Source organism: Gavialis gangeticus, unplaced genomic scaffold (genome assembly GCF_001723915.1).
Source record: "Gavialis gangeticus isolate Ggan-Ray unplaced genomic scaffold, GavGan_comp1, whole genome shotgun sequence".
NCBI lineage: Eukaryota > Metazoa > Chordata > Crocodylia > Gavialidae > Gavialis > Gavialis gangeticus.
Window position 1 is genome coordinate 150,507,354 of NW_017729025.1, and position 17,081 is coordinate 150,524,434.

The following is a 17,081-nucleotide window of genomic DNA, read 5'->3' on the forward strand; positions in this document are numbered from 1 at the left end:
CTTCTCCTCCAAGTGCTTAGAAATACCATGAGTTTTCAAAGAGGATGGCCAGAGACTCTGCAATCACATTAACCAACTCTCTCAGCACCCTCAGGGGTATCCCATCCAGCCCCATGGACTTGTACACATCCAGCTTTTCTAAATAGTCCCTAACCTGTTCTTTTGCCAATGTTGGATGCTCACCTCCTCCCAAAACTGTGCTTCCAGGTGTAGTATACTCACCCTGTGTAGTTTGTCCAAGTTTCCATTGTAGTTTGTCCAAGTTTTTATAACTTTCCTTTTTGCATTTTAGTTCATTGAAAAGTTCCCTGCTAAACTAAACTGTTCTTCTTCTACAGTTGCTTTTCTTCCTACGCGTCAGGATGGTTCATTCCTGTGCTCAGTAAGGCTTCTTCAAATTACACCCAACTGTCCTGGACTTCTTTCCATCTTAGACTAGCCTCCCACAGGATCCTGTCCATCAGTTCCCTGTGTGAATCAGAGTCTGATTTTCTGAACTCCAGGGTCCTTACTCTGCTGCTGTCCTTCCTTTCTTTCCTCAGGATCCTGAACTCAGTCATCTCATGGTTGCTGCTGCACAAATTGCCATCCACTTCTACATTTGCCACCAATTCTTAGTTGTTTGTAAGCAGCATATCAACAATATTATGGCCCTGTCCCAGGGTTTAATTCCAGCCATGACCTTGATGCCCCTGGAACTCCCTCAGCCCTTGTTTAGTCTATCTGTCTTTGGGCACTCTCCCCTTCTCCTCACCTGCCATGCCTTGATGAAATACTACTTTCAGAAAGGGGACACTGACCCAGGGTTTCCCAAATCAGATCTCTTCTCATGAATACGGGTGTCAATGCTCATTGCCTTAAGGGCTAATTACGTGACTGGCTACCTCTTACACTATGCCCATACCTCCAGCTGATATACACCCTTCCTAGGCTATGAGCTCCCAACCCCAGTCCTCGTCCCTTTGGCTCTACGGACTCCCTGGCCCTCTCAGTCTCTAGCATGACTCCCAGTCTTTGACCCCCATCTCTGGGCCCTGGCCCCACTCCTAGGCCAGTTGAGACACTGTTCCAGCTACTCTGGGGCTATATTGCACATGGCAGCTTCTGCTGGGCTGTGCTACATGGCCTTGGAGCTGCTGCCCCAGGGCTGTGGGGACAGCCTCAGATCCACTGAAACAGGGCTGTTTTGCATGGCTACAAACCAGCTGTCAGGTGCAACATGGCCCCCCCAGGTGGCACACAGATACTCCAGGGCTACGTTGCAGTTGGCTGCTGCTCTGCAGCACCTGGATGTGAGCTGGAGCAAACACCATGTGTGGTGCACAGAGCCATCAGGTGCCTCCCACATGCTGCCTGTGGGTCACTGAGATCTGTTGGCTGCACTGGGGGCAGGATGGGCTAGATCCAGCCTACAGGCCATATCTTTGACACTCCTGATTTACAGCACACAGATCTAGCTTCACCAAGAAGAGAGACATGTTTTTCCAACCAGTTTGTAGACCATAAGAAACTGTTCATTCCTATATAGTGCTGTAATAATGGTAGACTGGACTTCCCTTGACTGCCTTGGACTATCTAGATTTCTTGTAGGGTGAATGTATTATCTATATGCCAGTTTTTAATACATTTAGGAATGTAAAACTCTCTGTGGTTTTATTCAAATACTTGTAAATTTACTGAGCAAGACAAACATTTCCTCTATGTGAAATCTCCTCTTGTTGTCCTCCTGTTCAGTACTGCTTATTATAAAAAGAATTTTACTTTACCAGCAGGACAGAAGCAACCATCTGTACATGGGGCTTTACAAATCTTGCTTCTCTCCGGGTCTGCACAAGTGTCAGCACAGGGATCTCCACATTCCATATGTTTCATGTTGTTTGGACACTCTTTGTCTGCAAACCGAGATGAAGCAGGCATAAATGGTAAAGTGTTATATCAATTTACTTACTATGCTCAACTAGTATAGTAAATATCCTCCCATACTCTCTGAGGTCAATGAGGCATATTCAAAGGCTTTAAGCAAAGAACTGCATTTTTTATCTTTATGCTTCACTAATTTAACCGGTAAACAAGTCATTCTAAATAGAGAATTTTATAAAAAGTCATGTAATTTCAGATAATTCTCCCCCTACCCCCACCCCAAAGCTTTTGTACAATATATTTAAAACAATCACTGCTGTTACCTGCTCTTATAAATTCTGCTCAGGGTATATAACTTATTCTTTGGTACCAATCCAGTTGGTTGAAAAAAATCAAACTTCATGATTACTTACAGCAAAGCTCTTTGGTTCTCCATTTCCCAGGATTTCCCCCCTTGAGGACACAGTCATGAGAATATTGATTAAGAGTGCTGCATATACATCTGAAACTCAAATCAGAATCAGATCCAGAATCAGAAGCTTCCTTTGTACACATGCACATATCTTCAGCGCAGGTTGCTACATAGTCGTTAAAAGCAACCTTTTTTTGACAGTTCCCAAAACTGGACATGATTTTTGTACATTTTTTTTTCTGTAAAGAAAGGAAAAGAAATAACCTAAATTTCATTTTTCTCCTGATCCTCAAACTTCAGTGAGTTTCAGGAAGCTATAAAGATTAGTTCTGTGTTTAAAAAAAGGTCACAGAAATGGCCTGTGGTGCATTTGATGTGAGCATCTGCTACTCTTTTTTTTAGTGGAGTCTTCTGTTCACTGAAATGCATTTTTCTGCTGTGTATCGCTGTAACAGGAGGTCTAGGTTTTCTTTGAGTTGAGATTCATGGTTGGATTCTGGAACAATTTTAATTCTTTTTATATTGGTTACAGATTTGCCCCAACATAACCTCACGATTCACATCACTGTAGTTTAGAAAGGCTTATATTTCCCGAAGCACTGGCTGGCACACTTACATACTGACGACATTGGTGTTTTTGGTCAGACTGATCTATTCCTTCATCTTCAGCTACATCAGGACACATTTCTGTTGGCTCTTCTACTTTGTGAAGGTTTCCAAACTGCCGTGGATGTATTTTGTAACCTATAAAATACACAAGAGCCTTCTGAGTACCAATCAGATCCAGACTGAATCTTTTGTTTCATTTGTCTGTTGTGAGGACAAGTTAAAACATTGTGTTTCAGAGCAGCAGTGTCAAAGATACAGCCCATGGGCCAGATCTATCCCATGGAGCTCTCTTATCCAACCCTGGGTGTTGCCATTGGGTCTGAGTTCATCCATGTGCTGTTCACAGCACATGCCAAACCAACCCCATGGGCAGGGCCCAGGATGCACGCTGCTTATGGCACCTATTCCAATCACTCTGGAATCCACACCGCCTGCCCTGGCTGAAGAGATCGCCAAATGTGGCATAGATCATGGAGCAGCCAGAATAGGTGTAGCGCAAGATGGATCCAGCATGCAAGGAAAGACAGAGAGGGTGGTGGTCCCTGGGCCTGATCCAGCCCATGGACCAGCCCCCCGCTGTTCATCCAGCCCACGGGGCCAGAGAAATTTGACACCCCTATTTTAGAGCAATATTTTCTTTACCAAAATTATTTAATACAAGCAAAAAATCTGTACCACAGCAGGTTACACACTAATAGAATTCCCCCTTTGCTTTCGAAATACATTTATTGGGAGCAACTGAGCACTTCAGAAAATGAACAAAAACCCAAAAGAAACAAAAGGGTCTTTAATCTCTCAATCAGAAGTCTCTGGTATTAAAAAGCTATATAGGTTGAAGTGCCTCTCTGATGTAATGTGTAAAGTTTTGAAATAACTTCCCCAGAAATTTCATCCAGGACTTTAGAATTTTTCAAGGAAAAGTATTTCTTGAAACTGGTGCAGTCTAAGGATTTTTTTGGCGTGTTAACATTTTACATTGAAGAAATGTTTCACAGAAAAATTTCTGACTGTCTCTTCTCTTCAATACCATTCAATCCCCTAACTTACTTCAGGACTTACATAATATGGCCTACAAATAAAATACTTGAAGGGACTTCTTAACCATTTGATTGCCCCTGGAATACTTGCAAGTCATGAAATTTAGGTTAATCGTAACTCCTTTTGTAGTAATTTGTGCTTGTTTCCATCACAGATATGGCAAAGGGAAAACTCTGGCAGAGACCTCAGTTTCATTATGAATTTTGTGGCATTAAATTATTTATTTATAGCCTGGCTCCTGGAGTCATATGATTTGATGAACATCTCTACTGCCATTTTAAAAATAGAGATTTTGATAGCACTATGCAGGAATAGGATACTTCTCCTGCAAAAATAATAAAAAAAAAGGTTGTTTTTTTTGCTCTAAGCAGAAGAGGGGAAATCTCATTTTTTCACAGAATGTTTAGGGGTGAACATTTCCATTTTTGTAGAAACAAAACTGAATTGTTGGACTCGCCAGCTCCAAAGCATGACAGGTAGACACCCTAGATGGTTCTCCCTACCCATTTTACTGGGCTGCCTTGTCCCCTATTAGGAAGGCAGTCAGATTGCCAACTTCCTTGCTCCATGGGTAGTTTGAGGATCAGATAACATGGTGGCCTGGGGTGCCAGGGAGCTACTGCTTCTGGAATCTGGTAGCCAACTATCTGAGGAGTCAGGTCCCTAATATGAATTACACTGTAGTTTTGTGAAGTCAGTGTTTACTGACAGAAAATTGCTCCATCAGAAATTTTTCAAAACAGGTTTTGTTTCTCGCTGTAATTGCTGTGAAGGAAAGCTGGAAAAATTGATCAGGACACCTTGTAAATGCTTAAAACCAAAAAGAAATAAAACAAGGCCCAAATCTATTATGATTTTTTGGGGGGGATTTTTTTCCCTCTTGATTCCTTGAATCCTGACTCATGATTATTGAATGCCTGAGCAGGTAATATTGACTTTTGGAAAAGTCCAGACCCAGGGCAACTTGCATGAAAATGCTCCCTCGGCTACAGCTTTTTCAGGATGTATGCTGGGGTACAGGCTGCCCTTTATTTTCATGTACTGGGGTAGAGGCCAAAGCTATATATTGTCTTAATCTATTTCCAGTTCGAAGAAATATCTGAGGCAGCCAGTTGAGATGGAACCAGGTTTTCTGTAAGAAACTTCAGCTCAATGCAGCTGGTATAAATCAATATTAATGTCTTCACAATACACAAATGCAAAATCATAGTCATTATCTTACTATAAGCAGGTGAAAACATAAAGATGTCCAAAGGACAGCATACATCTAGGAGAGGTAAATTTCAAAGGAAATTAAGCAGCACCATGATATAAGATCTGTACCATTAACACTTGTTCACTGAAGTTTGAAAGATGCTATTTCAGGCTTCCAGATTCTTGAGTATCATTAGTTAACTCCGGTTTGCTCAAAGCACACACTGCGGTTAGCAAATGTGTATGGACTTTAGAGTGTCTTTCAGCAAACCTGAAATCTGCAAATCAAGTGAAAATGGTATTCAGGTTTTGATTCAGACTTCACATAGCTCTAGTATATAGAATACAGATAACATGCAGTTCCTACCCTTCAAAAACAGATCATTCTTCCCATCGCCATCAAAATTTCCACACAGACCACATACTTTCCCCTTGTAAGTATCTTCTAAGTCCAGCTAAGAAAGAGAACAAACAGGAAGACCACAGGTTAAAGTGTTTCCTACCCTCAGTAACCTCTGGTACTCACTGGTTAAGTATGGAAAAGAACAAAAATGTTCTATGGCTTCTATTGAGAAAATAATTTTCCATGGCATTAGTTCTGATTTCATACAATTCATCTAAAAACAATAACTGGCTTGGAATTTTCTACAGGTATCTTTGCATTATTTTCAGTAGAGATTTACCCCAGTGTAAATTACCTAAAGGCTGTGGTACTGACTCTGCATTTCTATAGCTGAATTAAAAAAAGGAACAACTCCTGCCAAATGCAGAGCACAAAAAGGATTAATGAGACACCTGCTGAAGTAAGACCAAAATGCCAAGAAAATAATTGGGAGTGCTTTATCCAGACTTCTACCATTAACACTGTCCTGATGAACTCAAGTATATGCAGTGAGGAAGGGAAGATGATCCTCAATAGAAAGGGGAAAAAAAGTGTCAGATGAAAAATATGCATGTAAACTTCAACAAATAAATTAATAGAATACAATTTTAAAATAAATTACATGTTCAGTGCTTTGTAATATTTCTCTGTTTAGCAATAAATGTGCAATGGTGTTTCTTAGCAGAATGGTCCAATTTAAGGAGAGCAATACTCCTCTAACTCATTATTCCAACTGGTTAAGCAGCCAGTTACAAACACATTGCATAGCTGGACCAATAATATAGCTATTTTAATATGCACTTCTGCCTCCTGCCTAGGTCAAGATACTATAGCCCTACTCTTGATAAGCAGTTGAAAGTGTTTGCCAGTCAGCAGACCCTGGAGGTATCAGATTCTGGCTACATTAATTTGACACATAACTGGTTTATCCTCTCCACCAACACCTGAGAAAATTTCATAACATTTCTAGGAGTTACCAGTGGAGACAAGCAACAGGTAACTAAACCAGAATCTGATATTCTTTTTAAATATGCAGAATCTGGATTCTGGATATCAGAAGTGATTAATTTCTCAATCTTTGGAGAGTTTTTTCTCTGTTCTCTGTACTCTCTCCCTGTCTCTGAGAACCGTGATACATGCAATAAAATACTCTAACGTATTTACCTATGACCCCCCCCAACATGTTATATCTATTGCGTAATCACCTTGTTATTGTGCAATTAATAATTACTTGTTAATTGAACAATACATTTAGATTGGCTACACATGCAAATTAACTAGCATGCCTTCAAAAAGTTTAACCACTTATGAAGTTATTGCTCACCAATGTTTAATAACTCTATAGCTGGTTTCTATTAGCTTTAATTTGCACATGCATGTAGTCCTGCAGCTGGGAGACAACAGCTGCTGCAGTCTCCCAGACTCTGGGCAGAACAATACACCCCCAGGACTGGGAGATCACAGCCAATGTAGTCTCCCAGCTGCAAGTGTGTGGGGTTGTTCCAGGCAATGTCCAGGAGATCATAGCTGCTGTGATTTCCCAGCCGTGGGGCACTCCATGCACCCCCATGGCTGGGAGGCTGCAGCAGCGCTCCACAGCTGTGGGGCTGAGTCCCACACCTGAGATGGCTCTCCGTCATGGCTGCACATGGCCCCCACAGCTGGGACTCCCATCAGCAAAGGGAGCTCCCAGTCATGGGACCCTGCTCCTTACTGATGCACCTTACTGCATGCACTGGTAATAAGGTGCAACTGAAGCTATGCATGTACCCAGAATCATGCTCCCTGCCATGCGCATGTGTCATGGCAGAAGTCACAATCACGTGGGTCATGCATTAGATACAGTCATGTCTTTACCTGCATATGCAAAGGGGGGCTATGTGAAATATCATATTTACTCACATACCACACAAATCTTCTGCTCAAAACAATTAGCCCTTCAAAATTTGGGTGCACATTTTAACAAGGAAAACTGATCTTCTGTCTGGAATAGAACCATGGAGACATTGTAAAATGGTTGCTGCTTCTTTCCTATTCTCTCCCTGAACTGATATCATGGGAAAAGGGATGAATTCTAGTTTTCAGCAGCAGCTAGTTTTAATCTTTTCACAGTAGCTGCAGTTGGCTGTGACTTTTGGCTGAGCAACCAAGAGCTGCTGCTAATTAAAAGTAGCCAAGAGGGTTGAAAATGTTGGTTTTGTCTCACAAGGAAAGGGAAGATAAGTCAGCTGCAGATTAAGCTATATCTATCTCTGCTCCATGTGGCCAGAACTCTGGAAACATATTTTTTTCCTTTATTCTGCATTACCAAAAAACAAGTGTATATCTTATTTGGGGGCATGTGGTATGCAAGAAAATATGGTATTCTTAGTCATGATCCTAGTGGAACTATTTATACAACAAAACTGGCAATACAGTATTATAGTGATATGCATATTCAAGGTGGAAAGGTAGAATAAAACTCCCCTGAATTTGTTTGCAGTACCTTAAGAAAAGACACCAAGGATTGAATGGACTATTGAGACAAAACTATTGTTTCACCCCTAGCCGTGTACAATTCCTTCATATACAGGTCTGAGGCACTTGAATGGGATAACGTAGGGAAAACTAGCATTGGGCACTGACTGTGCTGTACCCAGGAGCAGATAACTACAGAACAACTGTTTCAAGGGCTGTCAAGACAGCATCTATCAGGGACGCTAAGATTCACTAAAAGAAAACCAACTAACTGGATCTTCATACTAAGAGAGTGTCAGCCCAGTTCCACTTGAGAGTCAGGCCCAGCTTGGATGTGACTTGGAAGTAAGTGCAGGTGTCTTCAAACAAAATGTTCTTCACATTGTAGGGCAGGGGAATCCTAGACAAGGAAAACAAAAGAAAAATCAAGTCATATTCCAGAGCTCAAATAAAATTCTCACATCAGAGGTAATAAATAATGAAAATCAAATTGGTCCCAAAAAGGTATACATTTATTCAGGAAAAAAATAGGTTTGGTCTCCGTTTATTGATAATGCATTCTTTAGCAAGACAATCATTTTGTCCAACATGCCCTTTTGCTTATACTAAACCTTACAAAAGAATTTTGAACATTAGCGTGTTCAGTATGAGCCAAATGTTCAGCTAAATGAAATACCCATACTCCAAACTCCCAATGGGTCAATGATTTCAGTTTAGCTGTGTTTAGAATCTGACCTAGTAAGATAACAAAGGAAAAACTGCCTCTTTCTTAGATCTGAGGAAGGCACTTACTGCCAGAAGCCTGTCCAGCAGGTCTCTCAACTGTACAGTTGGTCCAATAAAAGATATTACAAATAAAATCCTTACCTCTCATAAAATAGTATAAAGCAAGATTACGGTATTAGGAAACTGTGGTATCATCACTATGCTGATAACACTCACACTTACATTGCTCTTCCAGCTAGATGAATTACTTTCAGGCTCCAGAAAAGAATGCAACTTGCATAGCTAACTGCAGCTTAGTTTTGTTAAGGCAAAGCATGGGTTTTCACCTTCTGCTACGCAGTGGACATCTCTACACAAGACTTTACAGTAGATTAATTAGCCTCACAGTAAACCTCTTGGCGTCTACACGTGTGCCCCTATTAGACTGGAGTAAGCTAATTTACTCTGCAGCAGTGCACATATAAACACTGCCTTTGCTGGCTGCGACATGAGGGTGTTTCAGTGCAGGGGCTACCTGCCAGGTAGCCCCTGCACTGAACATCCTCATGCCCCAGCCAGCCCCTCTGCAGGACAGTGAGCTGGGGAGAGAAGCCCTGTGCTGGCAGGCTAACCCCCTGGGTCTCCTGCTGGCTGGGGCTCAGGCTGCTTCAATCTGGCTCAATGTGCTGCACTCCAGAGGGCATGTTCAAATGGCAATAAATTCCAGGTTTTATTGCCTGCACCCCTTCCTAGGGACTCGCCTCAGCCCTGGGCTTGGGATCAGTTAGACATTCAATTGCATGTGGCTAAAGCTCTATAGTGCTTCATGGGAACTTCTTGCCCCTGTTCTCTCCAACAAGCTGGTTCCTTGGCTATTAGAGTGCCTATAGACGTGTTTATTCACATTCTAATTAGAACACGTCAGAGCAGACTCAATTAATCGAGTCTGCTCCACATGCTAATTAGAACGCTCCAGCATTGCCTCACCATCACATGTTTTAAGCCTCCATGCCTTTCAAAATGGCTGAGGGGGCACTTTATCTAAACCTAACTGAATGAGCTTCAAAGTGTTCCACAGCCATTTTGAAATGTGCAGGGGCTTAATACATGTGACCAAGAGCTGTTTTAGAGTGGCTGTTTGGGAACTTCTCTAATTAAAACACCCTCACCCCTAAGCACGTGTATAGGCAGCCTTATGTTATAATGACATCTCCTCCCTCTCCCCTTCTCCTGAAAGAGCTTTCCAAGGCAACTAGGGAGTCAAGAAATTGAAATTCTGTATGGGAGAGATTTATTCCAGTCAGGGATCCCAATGCCTGGGGAAAAATCCTCAGGGCATGAGGCAGGTGAACTCTGAGTCTTATGAAGCACTGACAAATCTGAGACAACTTCAGTTTTATGGTTGACTAAGATGAAACAGAGCATTTTCAATTCAGTTCAAAACCCAGAAAAAGAATGTTTTAAACAGTTCCAAAAAGATCAGTAGGAATCTTTTCATTTTGTGAATTAACCCCAGTATTTTGAGATGTTTTTGAGACAAGAATATACTGTGGAATGGAAACTCCCAATTCTTGCTCAGCACTGTTTCTTGCTCAGATATAACTAGAAGTTTTATTTTTTTAAACTTTCAAGGTTTGTTCCAAATGTTTTTCTTGGAAGGGCAGATTGAAGTCCAAATTATTTTTGAAATTGGGGAAACTGTTGCTTTCAGCTGACACTGATAATTGTACATATGTCATATTATATTTGTTTATACCACATGAATCTAGAGACTGAGATTTTCAGACACAGCTGTTGTTTTTAAGTACTTTTGTTGCTGGGTGCCCAAGTTTGCAGAGGCCTGATATTCCCCGCTTTGTACAAAGTAGGCTTCTTCAAGGTATCTGAAGTTGAGCATCCCAAATCATTTGTACATTTGAAACTTTGCCCCCTGGGGTTATTTTTATACATTTTAAAACTAAGCAAAAGTATCAAGAGAAATAAAAGTACAAGGACAACAGAGCTCTCCCATATCTATCATGAGAACCAAATATCCCATTCTCCAGCATAACTGGAAATTTGTAAAGAACAACATAAAAGGAATAATGACTAGATCTACAAATGGACTTATCTTTTGCAACACTAGGCATGTGTACACATGCACATTAATGCACTGCAATAAACTCTGGTGCTTATTGCACCAGACTGTAGTGCTCCTGTGCACCCATTTACACATGTGCCTGGGATTGCAACATGTTGAGCTGGGTCTGAGCAGCCCCAGCTGGCAAGGGGCCCAAGGCTTAGCCTGCCAGGCCAGGGCTGCTCCCCTCTGGTCCAATGTGCTGCAAAGGGGCTGGCTGGGGCACGAGGGTGTCACAGCATGGGGCTAGGCAGCCTACACAGCATGGGGCTAGGCAGCCTACACAGTGAAGCACCCTTGTGCCCCAAACAGTTGGGGAGGCATCTAAATGTGCATTGCTGCAGAGTAAATTACTTTACTCCAGCTTAATAGGGGTGCACATGTAAATGCATGATATTTACATCACAACTAATTAGGCTACTGTACACTAAACATCTCTTGTAGATGCACCCACTGAACACTACAGTGCCTAACTTTGAGTTCATTGCCATTTATTGGAATTCTCTATACAATGCTAGGGAAAATTAAACACCTAAGAATGGGATACAATAGAACCCTGACTTATGCATATATTGTGTTCCTGAGAAACCTTGCATATCACAAATTCACACAACTCAGGGTGAATTTTCCCATAGGAAATAATAGAAAAGTGAGGGGCTGCGTTCCTTGGACCTCACATTTATGACACCAAAGGCACCAAATACAACCTTTTTCAACCAATACTTTATTTATTATGTTACAAAAATGTATTGTAAACCTATTTATTAATTTACATGGTAAGTAAAATAATAAAAAAAATAGAAAATGGACATGCAACAATCTTCAATCCATCCATCAATGGGGAGCCAAGTCTTCATCCAGGTCGAACACATCAAAAGATGGTGGTGACATCTCTCCCCCAGAAGTGGCTGGCTATCTCCCAGAAGTGGAGGGCTGAGAGTCAGTTGACTGAGTTGATATAGTGCTGTAACGCTTCCTGAAGAACTTGTCCAAGGAAGACTGCACAAAGCAGCACTGCTTCTCCCTGTAAAGCTGCATGTAGCAGGCATTGGGTTCCTTCATCAGCCTGGCAACCTTAGCACTTCTTTCATGATTGGGGTTATTTTTGACAGAGAAGGCTAGGTAACCATCCAAAAGTTTGAACGCATCAGCCATACCTTTCATCATGAGAACTCAGGGGAAGGGCCTTTCATTTTCTTCCATGGGCTCTCCCTCTTCATGGCACCCCCTATCCAGCTCAAGAAGATCCTTGTTTGAGAGTTCCTTCCTATGGGAATTGAGCAGCTCAGCCACATTTTCCTTGTTGACCTGCTCCAAGTCCACCCTCTTATCCATCTCAGTGATCTTATGCCTTGTATCACTGATAAATTCATCAGTGGCAAAGCCTCGGAAATCATTCATAACAGCAGGCCAGATGTTTTTCTAGACACCATTAAGGCACAGCTGCGTAACATCATTCTAGGAGTCTCCAGTGATGTCTATGGCCATCTTGATGTTAAATGCCTTTCAAAATTCTTTGACATTTGCCTTTTCTTTTGACTCTGTCTCACTGATAAGCTTCTTGAAGGTCTTCTGTAGGTGATAACTTTTGAAAACTGGAATAACACCCAAATCCATGGGCTAGATGAGCAATGTTGTTTTCAGTGGCAAGAACAGCACCTTACTGTTCTCATTGAGGTCACCAAGGCTTAGGGGTGCCCTGGAGCATTATCAAGAAGCAGTAGAATTTTGAAAGGCAGATTTTGCCTGTCACAATAAGCCCTCAATTCCAAATGTAGCATCTGTTTCCAGAAGAGTCTGGTTTTGTCCAAGTTGAAAACTTGCCTCAGATCATAGCTTCCCTCCTTAGTGGCAGCCTGTAGGATTGAAGGAAATTTATCTGCAGAACTTTTATCAGCAGCTGCTGCTTCACCCATCAGTTTGAGATTATGAAATCCATGGCATGCTTTAAATCTATCAAACTATCCAGCACTTGCATTAAATGGCTTGGCTTCAGGATCATCACACTTTAACACTTCATAAACGCTGCGTGCTTTTGCTTGAATCACGTGGGTCGAACGTGCCACATATTCTTGATTCTGATACTCAATCCATGTTGCCAACATGCGTTCCATGCGTTCTTGATTCTGATACTCAATCCATGTTGCCAACATGCGTTTTCTCCATGATGGCCGACCTTGTTAATGAAACACGGGCAGCAGATAAATGTATAGCACTCTTGCAGGACTCCTTAATTTTCTCTGCATTCTCCCTAACTGTATAGAGAGTTGACTCACTGAACCCTGTAACACACCTAATTTCCTTTGTCTTCTCACCTCTTTTGTATCTCTTCACAACTTCAAGCTTTTCTTCCAAAGTTATAGCTTTCCTTTTCCCTGTAGAGGTGAAAGCACTTGTAGTATCAGTATTAGAAGCACTCATCTTGAACACAGTGGCGATACTGAGACTGAATCCTGAATCCAGAATCCTGCTTGGGAACCCAAGCTGCACGTAACTCCATTTGACCCAGTCTGTCCATCTCACATATATACGCGAATGACACACATCTCGGGGTGTATTTTTCTGCTTGGGCACTAATATTAATTTGCATAAGTGCAACACTTGGGTAAGTCGAATATGTGTATTACCTGCCAGTGTATTGTTGGCCCTGCTGGCTACAGCATTGCACTGCCAGCTCAGGTTCATTCTGTGGTCAGTTATTACCCCCAGGTATGTGGTGGCAAGTGACGGGAGATCTTCAGTCCTCTCAGGCAGCAGTTGCACAAGCACCCATGTCACGAGTTTTGCCTGCCAGCAGCTAGGGGTACAGGGCCCCAGAACCCCCCTGCACCTATCTCCTTGACATCTGGAAGGGTTTGTGGCCACAGCAGGGCCTAGCAGCCAGGCCTGCAATAGTTTCGCCCCCACCGCCCTTGCCCCAAGACAGACACAGTTGCACAAGCACCCATGACACGAGTTTTGCTTGTCTGCAGCTTGAGGTGCAGTTTTCCCCAAACCCCTGCACCTATCTTCTTGAAACTTGGCAGGCTTTGTGGCTTCAGTAAGGGCTAGCATGTCGGCAGTTTTGACCTTGCTGTGGCTTAACACATACATGTGACACAAATTTTGCTTTCACGATTTTGGGGTGCAGTTTCTCCAAACCCCCTATACTTATCTCCTTGAAACTTGGCAGGCTCCATGCCCTCAGAAGGGGCTACCATTCCTGAAATTTCATCCAAATCAGGCCACAAATGACAAAGTTATAGGCTGTTTTGACCTTCCCCATTATATCCTATGAGTGAAACGTCTAAACAGTTTCGCTGTTTCGACCCTGTTTTGATGGAATGGAATGGAACAGCTGTTTCACGTTGAAACAAAATTTGAAATGACATGCTGTTCTGTCAAAACACTGATCAAAATGGAATGGTGCTGTTTCGCACAACCCTAATGCCTAATTCATAAAGTGAGTCAGACACTTAAATGTCTGAGGGTGTGTACAGACATTTGTGGAGGTTAGGGGGAGGTTACATTGGGATAGTAAGTCCTGGTGGAGGTAGGTTTGTTGCGGGGGAGGGGTTGGGGAGGCTAAAAATAGCTTCTGAGCCTGGGGGATCGGCAAGAGAGTCCCCCATCCCCCCAAAATCCCTGCAGACCCTGTGAGTCCCCTGATCCTGTCAAACCCTCCTTGACTTCACCAATCTCCCACAGACCCCACCTGCCCCCCTGATTCCTCTGTGGATTCTGCCTGCCCCCCCCCCACAACCCTCCCAATCGGGCCCCCAACAATCCTCCCAATCTGGCCCCCAACAATCCTCCCAATCTGGCCCCCAACAATCCTCCCAATCTGGCCCCCAACAATCCTCCCAATCCCGCCATGGATCATGCTTTGCTTGGCACCCCCGATCCCTCCTGCAGACCCCAATAGCCCCCTGTTCCTTCCCATGGATGCCATCTGCTCCCCCAATCCCTCTGATCCCACCCACAGATCCCACTTGACCCCTGATCCTCCCAATCCCTCTTGTGGACCTCACTAGCCCCTCCAATTCTTCCTACAGAACCTGCTTGTCCCCTCAATTCCACCCATGGACCATGCTTACCCCCCAATTCCCTTGCAAACACCTCAATCCCCCCCACTAGCCCCCCTCATCCTGACTTACTTCAGATTGGTTGGCTATTTTAACTCAATATAACCTTCTCCTAGCCTCCCTAAATGTCTATACCCAGCCTAGGATAGGTAGGAATCCAGACATCCTGCATTTGGTGTTTTAAGAAACTTATCTGAATTTTGCCTAAATGCCAATGATGTTCAGTACTCCAAAGGGTCAAGTTTTTATATGACTTTCTTAAAGCTCTCGTTGCCAGATCAGTCAACTGGGTAAAAGAAGAACTTCCCTCTTGGTATACAGTAGCACTATAGAGTTTGAAGTATCATGAATGTCTTACTTTTTTTTTTGTATTATCTCACTTTTTCTCACTCTCCAAAACAATATACTAGTTACAGTGAGAACAGTGATCTATGACCACATAGAAGAAGGCATGTAAAAGAGAAAATACATCAGCGGTACATGCGTACTCACTCCTTTCCATTCACTATGATGCCTGAGCCTTTCACCTCCAGAAAGACCCCATCAATGTTGGCTGTGAAGAAGACAGAGGATCCTTGCCCTTTACTGCGCTTGATCTGGATGTTGAAATCCTGGTAGCCATCATTGCAGTGCGAGGCAAAAACATAATAGCAGGTTCCAGGAAAACTGAATTTAACCTGGTCAAATGTCTGAAAGTGGAAATTGCCCCAGGTAGCACATTCACTCTTGTTGACTGCAGGAAGCTGAACTGTAGAAAGAGATAAAGTAGAGAGGTTCAAGTGTGCACAAGCTCTTATTTCCACACGACAAGCCTCTCCCATTGGTCTGGTTCTTTAAAAATATGATGGGAGAATTTCCCAAACAGTAATAGCATCCAACTCATACTGGATTATACTGGGAGCTGAGTGCCTTTGTGTCCTTTTCCCCTTTAAAATTATTCCCTTTAAATATCATTAAATGTTTGCTGTTAGAAACTAGTCACTTTGACTGAACCCCTGTTCAGCAAATATCACTAGTGATGCAGCAAGATGGCCGCCTCCACCAGAAATTAAAAAATGCCAGCTGTAATTACAATTTTTTCAAATTTTTTTCATAGTTTATTTATGTTTAGTCCTAGCTTAGTCAGTGTGTTATTCTCCTTGATGGAAATGCCAATAAAGACCTTTTGCTGTAAGTCAGGTGGACCCTCAATTTTCCGCACAACGCAATCCAACCTAAAACACTTTGGACCTGAGGCTTGGCCCCAATCCAGCCAACTTGTATTGCTCAGAAAACCCTCTGGCTTCTTCCCTTCTCTGCCTGTCTCAGGAGTAAATCATCTGAGTTTTGAATTGTCTATACTCCTGCCACATTTCAAAATGGCCTTAGAGGACAGATGAACTAACATCTCAGAAAAAAAAAAAACTTGGTAGCTTTCATACTGCTGAACTAAAGCTAGTCAAAAAACTCCTTCAATGGAAATTACACCTTAGATTCAAGAATGTGTTTTTGCTGCAATATGATTTTAGTATCTCTCATTGCCGCAGCTGGAAAAATAGCAGGAGAAAATGAGCAGTTTCCTTGATTTTTTTAATCTGATTCTTGTAGGAATACCAGATTAACAATGTGCATCACCGTTCAAATCAAAATCAACCATTAACTTACCTAGTGAACTCTGAAAAGTTAGGAAATATTTATAACTAGGAATCAGCAAGCATGGGTTGAAAATTTCATTATGCGTAAGATACATCTATAAAATGAAGTAAGGTGCCAATGACTCTTTACAGTTGTTTTTCTGGTTACAATTCGTAATGGCTTCTTGTAACACTTGAATGGAGTAGAGTAAATTAGTACTTTTCCACATATCAGGCAAGGGAAAATAAGAAAGTTCTGCTCCTGAAGGAGTGGGAGACGGGGTTCCTTGCTAGTAATACAATAACCATCATATCAATTGTTTATGTATTAAATGTACTCAGAAAGCTATGAGACATCGAGAGCCAGAAATGAGAATATAACAGAACAGGAATAAAAAAATGGTATAACATACCATGTTGGGCAAGAAACTCTAGCAAGGCATCATGCTAACACCTATCCCATATACAGTGTGTTTGTGTGTATAATTAGACAGTTAAAGAGGATGTTGCTATTTTTTATATATTAAAAAAGATGCCCAGAGAATCTGTTATGTAAACAACTGATCATGAGGGAGACAAATAGTTGATAGATTGCTTTTTAGTACAAAGAAAACAATCAATAACTTAA

At 42.2% G+C, this 17,081-nt stretch overlaps 1 protein-coding gene across 1 annotated transcript in view; it reads right to left on the bottom strand.

Annotated features, from left to right (window-relative positions):
- Positions 1-17,081, bottom strand: part of LOC109299193 (mucin-5B-like) — a 103,255-nt gene that overhangs the window by 80,603 nt on the left and 5,571 nt on the right. The window contains exons 2-7 of the mRNA XM_019519765.1: positions 15,333-15,588; positions 8,238-8,352; positions 5,481-5,568; positions 2,889-3,016; positions 2,274-2,511; positions 1,767-1,892 (exon numbers count right to left, since the gene is read on the bottom strand). Coding sequence (XP_019375310.1) covers positions 1,767-1,892; positions 2,274-2,511; positions 2,889-3,016; positions 5,481-5,568; positions 8,238-8,352; positions 15,333-15,588 — 951 coding nt within the window. The remainder of the gene's footprint in view (positions 1-1,766; positions 1,893-2,273; positions 2,512-2,888; positions 3,017-5,480; positions 5,569-8,237; positions 8,353-15,332; positions 15,589-17,081) is intronic.